At 38.2% G+C, this 10,574-nt stretch overlaps 1 protein-coding gene across 1 annotated transcript; it reads right to left on the minus strand.

Annotated features, from left to right (window-relative positions):
* Positions 1 to 9,661: 9,661 nt before the first annotated feature.
* Positions 9,662 to 9,925, minus strand: LOC106021176 (60S ribosomal protein L39). The gene has a single exon (XM_013113718.3). The coding sequence runs from the start codon at positions 9,870 to 9,872 to the stop codon at positions 9,717 to 9,719; it is 156 nt and encodes a 51-aa protein (XP_012969172.1). The 5' UTR covers positions 9,873 to 9,925; the 3' UTR covers positions 9,662 to 9,716.
* Between the last annotated feature and the right edge of the window lie 649 nt (positions 9,926 to 10,574).

The following is a 10,574-nucleotide window of genomic DNA, read 5'->3' on the forward strand; positions in this document are numbered from 1 at the left end:
GGCCTTGTGGGCTTTTTCCAGTCTAGTTTGGCATGTTCATTGGTGTCATCCTTCTGTAAGTCACTTTTAATGTGCTTTCAGTTCAGGAATGACAGTTTGAAATTACTACCTGCCTCCCTTAGAACACCAAAATCCCTTCATGGCTGAAGGGCAACAGAGTGAGAGTAGGTGCTGTGATGGTTCCACACAGTGAAATCAGGGAACTTTCTCCTCTCGAGAGAGGTGAGAGAACAGCAGTTCTTGAGAAATGAGCTGAACGGCCTCTTTTGAACCAAGAGAGAGGCAGGCTTTACGAGCCACAAACTTGACTCCGTGTTTTCAGACATGTAATGATCCCAAGCCACAGAGATTTTTAGTGAGTCATTCTTCCAAACACATAAGGCTGCCATATGCTCTTGTCCTGTACAAACAGAGCCCATGTGCTTCCTTCCACAGGACATCTTGAGACCTCTTTCAAGTATATGCTCTTAGTGTCCCATTCTTCCTTCCTTTCAAGTACAGCAACCTGCCCTCTCCTAACCTATCAAACGTCACGAGATCTCATTTTCTTATCTAAATGCCATTGTTCACTTCCTCACCTCAAGGCAGATTTGTGAGGGTCCTGGTAATACTCACTTTATCAACCAAATACCATCATATTGACGTTAGAACGAGCAGAGCGTCCTTCTTTCCTCCTTTCTCTGTGCAGGGTACCTTTGATAAATAGCAGTCTTGTTTTTATATTTTTGAGTTTGAAGTTGCTTCACAGCAGTACTGACTTAACCCACAGTATGTGTTCTGGGTTTGTCATTGCCTGTCAAATGGAAACTAGGTATTAGAAGAAAACTCACAAAAGACAGGGAGGAGGGATATCACAGTGACAGAAGAGCTGGGAGAAAGACTATACCCTGGGGTGAGTTGTAGGTTTATTAGTTGAGATGTACTTGAACAGTTGGCATTTCTGTCAGTGGTCTCAGAGTAAATATTGAGTGCCAGATTGTATCATCTATTTTATCCATTGAGTGCATTATCAAAGACTGAAGAATAGGTAGGTGTATAGGAAGTCATGAGGATAGAAACCATCTGCAAGGAAATTGAAAAGCAAACTTCTGTGTGTGGCGAACTCCTTTATTTGAGGAGAGGGGTCAGGATGACTGACACCTTTTCCATGGGTGAACTTGGGGATCTGGAGATTACCCAGAAATGTACACTTTTTTTCCTCTAAGAGAGTCTGTTAAAGGATTTTGTGAAGCTCTAACCATGACCATAGCTACCTTCCATCAATCCTGTCACTATCCTGCTTAAAAAACACATGCCAAGTTACGTCATATTAAATCAATGTAAGTAAGTGGTACTCAGAGACAGTGATACTCTTAAAGTAGGAATAAGAAACATGATGAGGTGGGCTGAAGAGGTTACTCAGAGGTTAAGAGCACTGGTTGCTCTTCCAGAAGTCCTGAGTTCAATTTCCAGCACCCACATAGTAACTCACAACCATCTATATTGAGATCTGGTACCCTCTTCTGGTATGCAGGCATGCATACAGGCAGAACACTATATACATAACAAATACATCTAAAAAAAAGATACATGGCAGGCCACAATACTCGAGAATGATCAGATTGTTTTGGGTGGGCTCATGTTGTGGAATTAGAACTAGAAAAAAGATGTAGCAGGTAGGCATGATTGGTACACGCTAGTCATCCTAGCACTTTTAAGGGAGGCAAAGGCAGGATGTTTGAAAGTTTGATAGTAACCTGGTATATATAGTAAGTTCCTTTCCCCAAAAAGGAAAGGAAGAAAAAGAAAAAAAGAGGAGGAGGGGGAGGGGGAGGAAGAAGAGAGGGAAGATGGAGGTGAGAAGGAGAAGGGAATGAGTCAAGATAGGGAAAACTTAAGTGTTATAAACAATTTAATATTTCCACAAGCAACTTTTGTTGGTCTTTGTATTCAAATAGTGTCCTAGTTCAGTTAGATAACAGGGATGCTTTCAAACCTAAGTCCAGATGCATGTATTTTATATGTACATATTAATAGTCTGAATGCAAATATGGTAAATTCAATGTCAGACTTGTATGATTTGTACAAGCAAGATATCACCACAGACTCGTGAACTTTGCAGGTCATTTAACGTATGTTTTCTGTTACCAGAGCTAAACAAGGTAGTACTCACTTTCTGTTTTGGATTCCTACATATATCCATTCCTCTTTTAAGGCTCAGTAGGCAGAGCCAAGGGGATCTGTGTGAGTTCAAGGCCACCCTAGTCAACAGAGTATGTTCCAGGGCAGCCAGCACTACACAGAGAAACCCTGTCTGGAAACTGCTCCCCCCAAAAAAAAACGTTTTCCTCAAGATTATTAGTACTTTAGCACTTATTGCACTGAGTTTGTTTGTTTATTTATAGAAACACTCTTTTTTACATATCCATCCCCCCATTCCCTTGCCCTCCCATCCTCCCACCGATCCCCCAATCCACCCACCAACCATACTGATTTCCAGAGTGGTCATACAAGTTTCCACTCCCACCAGCAATGGAGGAATGTTCCTCTTTCTCCACATCCTCTCCAGCATAGACTGTCATGAGTTTTAATGCTTACACATCTGCTTCTCTCACTGAATTTGGAGGCTTTGAAAGCCTTGACTATCTTTTTAGGGTATCAATGTCATGGTGTCTTTAGCGTGGTCCATGTCAAGGCAAATGCTGCAATATCTTAATGTTTATGTGACACAGCATGCTAATAAAGAAGACTGATCTGGAAGGAAGTGACCATTCTGCAGGCTCCTGTAACCCCCAAATTAACCAGTTTTCCTAATGATCTGGAGCATTAATCCAGGGCACATCAAGAAATATGTATGGTGCACCATTTAGGGAACTCTGACCTTGCCCAGTGCTGGACTCAGTAGTAAAGAAGTAATACTTCATAAATGTTTGTCTTCCTTAGTTTTCTATGATCAAGGCACCTTATAAAAGAAAGCATTTAATATGGGGCTTATGGTGTCAGAGGGTTAGAGTCCATGACAGAGCAGCAAAGGCATGGCAGTAGGAATAGCTGAGTACTTAAATATTTGTCTTCAAGTAGGAGAGAGAGAGAGAGAGAGAGAGAGAGAGAGAGAGAGAGAGAGAGAGAGAGAGAGGGAGAGAGATTGGGAATAGTATGAGTCTTTAAAACCTCACAGCCTACCTCTTAGCATAATGTCCTCCAACAAGGTCACACCGCCTAATCCTTCCCTAATGGCTTTATCAACTGGGGTCCAAGTATCCCCATATATTTCCCTATAGAGGGTATTCTCATTCAAGCACCACAGTACACTATTGATTTTTGCCTTGTAAAGACTTCCATTCCCAACTCCATTCTGGTACTCAAAAGTATAAGCCCCATTTCATTCTGACTTTTTTAGTGTAAAGTGCAAAATGAAATCTTGAACCCTTTTTCTTTCACTGTCTCTCGTAAGACAGTATGGCTCACCTAGGAACTTGTGTAAGTGTCTTGGAGCTTCTAAGGTGGGCAAGACCTCTTGCTGCTGCTTACTTACTGATTGATTGTATGTTTGTCCCAATTTTATAGTGGATCATTAGACTCAAAATACAAGAATAAATCTAGGTACAAGTATCTAGCTGCTTTGTGTTAATATTCCATGATAATTGTGGGTGAGGGTTTTATTTCTCTTTAGTTGGTGAAGTGGGTTTTCCTGAGATAATGCATCCCTCTTGTCCCAGCTAATAGTTCTTGTGGGATAAGTAGGGTGGAATAAGCGGATAGTTGAAATGAAGTGACATGAAACTTTTCTCTTACAGTTACACCATGGAGGGTCCTGTCTCTTTCTGGCACTGAGTTTTGGGATGAGTATATATCATTTTTTACTTGAATCAGCTGTTCCAAAGTATAAATGGGAAAGGATGTTCTGGGACTTCAATTACACTTGACTCTTACACTAAGTCTCTGCCTCCTATTGGCTTTATCAGAAATCAGTATCACAACAACTTCCACTTTCTGATTCCTGGAACTGATCTCAATTTACTCTGAATTCAGCCCCCCCTCAATGGATGTTGCTATTTTTAAATCCTCTAAAACATCAGCAATCAATAGTTATTTATTAGTATTTAATATAGACTTGAAGAATGCTAAAATACAAGTAACCAGTGGTTGGTAAATAAATTCAAACTACATTTATGAATAAAACAAAAGGTAGATTTCTTTTCCTTTCATCTCTCTGTCTCTCATTATAAAGTTATCTGCTATGAACCTTCCTGCACCCTTTAAGGGAAAAGGCATATTAGAGTCTAGAAGTATTAATATGCTTTAGAAAGTATACACAAATATTCTGGGTTAGCCAAGAATTTCATAGAAATGATACCAAAAATACAAGTTATGAAATATAACTTACTTTAAATAAAAAAATCTGCTTTTTAAAAGACATCATTTAACATATGAAAATGAGTATTCGTCACAGGAAATATTTGCAAATTATATATCTGATTAAGGACTTATACCCAAAATATAAGTATAATTCTTATAACTCAATAATAAAAGACAAATGACCCAGTTGAGGAAAGAGCAACTGTCTTGAGTGATTTTTCCAGAGAAGTGCTATAAATGGTTAATAGGCATATGAGTAAATGCTCAACGTTGTTCACCATTAGGGAAACATATACAAAAACCAGACTAGATGCCACTTGAGATCACTGAGCTGACTGTTACAAAAGAGACAGACAGTAATATGTGTTGAGCATGTGGGGAAATTGGAATCCTCATGTCCTGATTTTAGTAATGTAGAGTGCAGCCATTTTCAAAAACACTCTAACGACTTCTCTAGATGGTAAGCTGTGCTATCATTTGACCCAACCATTCCACCCAGACATACTTAGTCAAGAGTAATAAAAGCACATGCTAATACAGAATCATGCATATGGACATTTATACCTGCATTATTTTCAGTAAGTAAAAAGTAGAAACAACTCAAATGTCCATCACCTACATCTAGATAAAGGAAATAATCATGTACTTGGACACCATTGAGCCGTAAGAGAAATGTTACGATGTGGGCTGTCCAGATGATAAGATATTTGGTTATTTCATAGGTTGACTGAGTTTCCTGATGTTGGAAAAGAGTATTTTTTTTCTTTCACATCCTATGGCTAGATGAGAAGGATGAGAAGAATTTATAACTGACAGGTGAGAATTGTGACAGAGGGAGGGAAATAGGCTCACATCCCTCCTGGAAGTCTGGAATCCTGGAGAGCAGGGAGAAGAGCTGCAGCTTAGCCATTTGCTTCTGGGCATCTCTCCTTTTCTGACCATGTTGATTTTAGGATATTAAAGTCAGGCCACCAGGCCTGTCCTGATGTGATGCACTTCATAATTAATTCACTGCAGCTTTATGGCTGGTGATTTTGCTGTGTGATTAGTCCTGCTTTGCATTTCTTTGTGGAAGACAGTAGATCTTTTAATATTTCATGCCTTACTTTAATATTTTTTCCTTCTTTCCTATCTTAGGGGTGTGGTTTTATTTTCACTCATTCTTGAAACCCGGAAAGTAGAAATTCTTCTTTCTTTTATGAATATTTACAAGGCTATTCTGCTGTTGCTTTTTGGTAAGTCCTTTCTTATCAGTTTAACAATATATATTTTTCTATTTCTTGCTGCATCATTTTTCTTAAAGTATCAGACATGGGTGTGGAGTTTTACTTAATTTGTGGGGATAGCCATAATAATCATTATATATGTATTTATTTATTCTTCTGCCTTAATCTGAACATGTGGTGAATTGCATTAATTTATTTTCTAGCTTGTTTTCAATCATTCATTTGGCATTCATTTCACATGTATTTATTTAGTACCCTCTATGCAGCAGATGCCATTTTGAGCACCAGCGACACAGTAATAAGCAAAGCAGTCATTATTTTTTTAAATACTATTAAATGCAATCTGTTACTATTTAGTCTTTTGCATTTAGATTTGAGATTCTATCTCAAGAAATATTAAAAACATACACACAAGGATATATGATAATGGATCATTACTATATTATTTATGAACATGCTCAGTAATGGGAGGATGTTGAAATATGTTTAATTTCTCCACAGTAGGACATAACATAGTGATTAGAAAAAAACATGCAGTTGAGTGTATGTGAATAGGAAATAAATAAAAATGTTGAAGGCTAATGTTCATGTGGCATCATCTTAATACTATAGAAATGAAAAAGAAATCTTATGTAACGGCAGGCTGACTTTGAACTTTCAATGTTGATAAAGACCATTTTGAATTCCTGATCTTCCTGTCTCCACCTTCCTGGCATTACCATGCCCATATCCCATCTAGCTTTGAATTTCTAGCAATTCTATTGCCTCAGCCCCATAAGCACTTGCATTCTAGGCATGAACAACCACAACATCTCTGTGCTTGTACCTTGGTGGGCATAACATCTGGAAGGATACCAAACAACAACAAATGGGGAATTGCTCTTGGGTAAAGGAGGAAAAGTGAGGAACATGGAGACAGATATTCACTTTTAACATAGGTTCTATGGCTTAACTTTTATAATTTGTTTATTTGTTCAATGGATATTAATACTATTGTAAAAGGGGGAAATTGAGGATTAGAAGGAGGATGTACAAAACACTTTGAGTGTGACTTAGTATTCACTTGCAGACTACAGAATAGTCACAGGCAGTTCGCAGCAGAGTGGTGGAATTCTTCATGGATTTGATGCCTTATTGTATCATTAGATAAACTGGAGAAGCAGACTGTTTTAGCATGTGCTACTGCAACAAACTCCTGAGCATAGGTAATTTATAATTTATAAAACCTTCATTGGCTCATAGTTCTGGAAGCTGGAAGTCCAAGATTAAGAAGCCAACATCTGATGTAGGCCATCTTGCTGAATCAGTCCATCAAGGGTGGCTGAAGGGCAAGAGACAATGTACAAGAGAGAGGCTGCAGCTCAAGACTGACTACATTAGAGATCCACTTTCTAGTAAGAAAACAACTCCTGAGGTGACGTCGTCAATGCATTTAAGAGTTCAAACCTTCCATGACCTGGTCATCTTTAAAAAAAATTCCTCAACTTTGAACACTATTACTTCAGGGATGAGGTTTGCAACACAGGAGCCTTAGGACACACATTCAAACAATAGTGTGGAGGTTAATGCAATTTCTGTAAAACCCCAAAGCCTGTGAACCCTACCACCTTTTTTTTTTTGTGATCAGAGAAGTTGTTATCTATGACGTCAAGAAGCTATGAGTCAGAAAGTTGGACATTACAGGATCATACCACTTCTGCTGTGATCTGTTCTGCTCTCTACCCTATGATTTATCTCCCTCCCCATTTAACTTATTTATAGATCTAAGCTGGCTTGTGGGTGTCTAATTGGTAGAACCAAAGTCTGATCTGAAACTCTAGCTGCAGAGGCCTCTATAAAGATGTAGTCCTCAAATTTCCAAACAACATGGTATAGGAAGAGGTACCAGAAAGAGGCTCCCATGAATGTTAGTAGGCAAGTCAAATGACATCTATCTCAATAAGCAAAAAACACAATGTCTTTGTCTCTTTCCATATTTCCATTCTTTCTTTTTTTTCCTTTTAGAAATGGTGTCTCATGGACTCCAGGCTGGCCTAGGATGACCATGAACTTTTGAAACTCCTAGATATACTTTACAAATGCTCCTTTTATGGGTATGAACCACCACAGCCAGCTTAAGTGCAATACTTTTCAAATGCAACACATTATTATTTCCCAACAAATATGGGGGGATTGCTGATTTACTGGAAAGGCATTTTCTTATTGCTAATAAATGTTTACTCATTTTTTATAGTAAAATGGCAAATAAGTAAGCCTAGGTCAGTGGTTCTCAACCTGTGGGTTGCAACCACTTTGAGAGTCAAATGATCCTTCCACAGGGGTTTCCTATGACCATTAGGAAAACAGATATTTACATTATAATTCATAACAGTAGCAAAATTACATTTATGAAGTAACAATGAAAATAATTTTATGACTTTCAGGTCACCACAACATGAGGAACTATATTAAAGGGTTGTAGCATTAAGAAGGTTGAGAACCACTGGCCTAGGAAATAAAAAGCTAATGCTATCATCTGAAATTCTGTCATCTGATATTAGTGGTTTGTTAATTAATTTTGTTACTATATTATGCTCTTTCAAACACCCATTAGTACAATTCCTGACAGCCCCCACTTTTAAAAATAGAAGATAGAAGCTGGGCACTAAAGCTGGATATTGCTTCAAAAGTAAATTAAGAATCATAAAGCACATATTGTCTTAATAACTTCATTTAAAAACTCATTGAAACAAAAACCTAAGTTTCAAAAAGTGAAATTCACTTTCAAATCACTTTCATTGAATCAAAAATAATTAGGCTATCTTTTCTTCATTTTTAATAAACTCAATTTCTGACTTGATAAAGGTTTGTTATTAATTAACTTTTAAAAATTCAGCAAAAAGCTACTTTAATGTGGCCCCTTCTCCTATGATTTAGGAAATTCTATATATTTCATAGTTATCAAAAAATAGAACCAATCTTTAGTCAGTGTCAGGTGAAGGCAAACATAACCACCTTAAGTCCCAGGCCTGTGAAGCTAAGAGGTTGAGAGAATCTCTTGTGTGTCCAGATCTGCAAAAATGAACATTTTAGAAGAGGTTTCTATCCTTAGTGAAAAGATTCAGGCTGCACAATCCTGGCTTTGATTTCCAGATCTGCTTCTCATGTACCAGGTGACCTTGGACTCATTATGAACCGCTGGATGCCTCCATTTATGAATCTGAGCAATGAGATTAAAGGGACTCCTATTTACTTCCTGGAGTTTGATGAGGGCTGCCAGCTCCCTCACAGCGATTGTCCTATATACATATTATAACTAATTAAAGTAAGGACAATAAGGTTTAGGAGAGAGCTAAACAAAGTTCTTTAGTTCCTGTGTAGATTTTAATCTTCAGATGACTTTGAGAGATGTATAAGTCACAGTAGCTAAATTATAGCACAAAAAAAAAATCCACAAGTCATAGGAGGGAGTTTATTTCAGACAATTAATGAATTATATCCCCACTCAAAATGAAATCTTTACTAGCATACATATTAGTTTATCTATTAATGTACTAGCTTGGTAACTTTTATTGCAAAGCTTAAATGTATCTACAAAGGCTAATCTGGTGGTTCTCAACCTGTGGGGCATGACCACTTTGGGGCCAACAACCGTTTCACAGGCATCACACGTCAGCTATCCTACATATCAGATATTTACATTATGATTCATAACTGCAGCAAAATTACAGTAGCAACAAGATAATTTAATTGTTATGGGGTCACCATAACATGAGGAACTATACTAAAGGGTCTCAGCATTAGGAAAGTTGAGAACAATTGGTAATCAAAATTCTTGGAAAATTATTTTTAAATCATAGTTGTACTTTGGTTGGAGTGAGTAGGTGAGATGAGATACACACACAGAGATAGACAGATAGACAGAGACAGAGACACAGAAAGACACTGGTCAAGAAAGAGTTTCAAGTTCCAAGACCCTTTTGGTCATCCATGACATTAACTTTCTTTTTTTTTTTTGAAAGGCTCTATACTTTTATTACTGGACAAATCATTCCCAACTTAAATATGACCAAATCTCCACGTCAAAAATGTTAAGCGTCATCTGGTAGCTTTGGTTGCGTTGACCATGATTCAGTGCAAACTCTCAATTCTTGCCATTGATTGTGTGAATTCTTACAGGCCCAGCTTGGTTCTCCTCCAGTGTCTTCTCTTGGAGCTGTACCTGATTTTGTTACCGGTTTTCATCCGAATCCACTGAGGAATAGGACGATTTTGCTTTTGTTTCTTGGCCAAGAATCGCTTGATTCTGAAAGTCTTGTGAGAAGACATGGTGAGAAGTCGATTCAGGCGTACAACGCACGATGGCGAAGGGAAGACGAAGAGCGACATTAACTTTCAAGGTATTAGTTGGTGTTAACTTTTTGTTTCTATTATAACTTCAGGTTTCTCAGAGGAGTCAGTGTTGTCCTTTCTCCACTATCTTATTTAAGCCCTCCCCACTAATTTCCTGCCGTGGGGGTCTGAGACTGTTCAAGGAAGATGATGATGATGACACAGGGCTGGATCAGTCTCTCTGGGACCATTTCAACAAATTCTTATTTTTCACTGTCTCCAGTTCCTCTCCCCAATCTACACTACTTCTCATTGTTTTTTGGAGCATAGTTCCCATAATTGCACCCTTTTGAATATGGAGAAACAAGGATAGGCAGGAATGGAAGGAACACAGTCCACTGTGCTTGGGTGAATTTTCAAGACCTTCTTGGTTGGTTCACCAACCTAAATCCCTTCCTTTTCTGCTGTTTGGCATTTCTGTCGTTGCCTGCCCTATTCCCTTATTTTTACACATTCGTATCCTGGAAGTCCAGCACTCCATTCATTCCCTAGGAAAGCATTCTCAATTCCCATCTCTTGGCTCCTCTGTGTGTTATCTCATAGCCTGCTTCCCGCATAACAGTCTGTCTCCCTTTCTTGAGCACCTACTTGCTACTTGATTTGCAGTCTTCAGGAGCCCAACAATGAATGTATTCTCTC

This window comes from Mesocricetus auratus, unplaced genomic scaffold, assembly GCF_017639785.1.
Source record: "Mesocricetus auratus isolate SY011 unplaced genomic scaffold, BCM_Maur_2.0 Super-Scaffold_100010, whole genome shotgun sequence".
In the NCBI taxonomy this organism is placed as follows: Eukaryota; Metazoa; Chordata; class Mammalia; order Rodentia; family Cricetidae; genus Mesocricetus; species Mesocricetus auratus.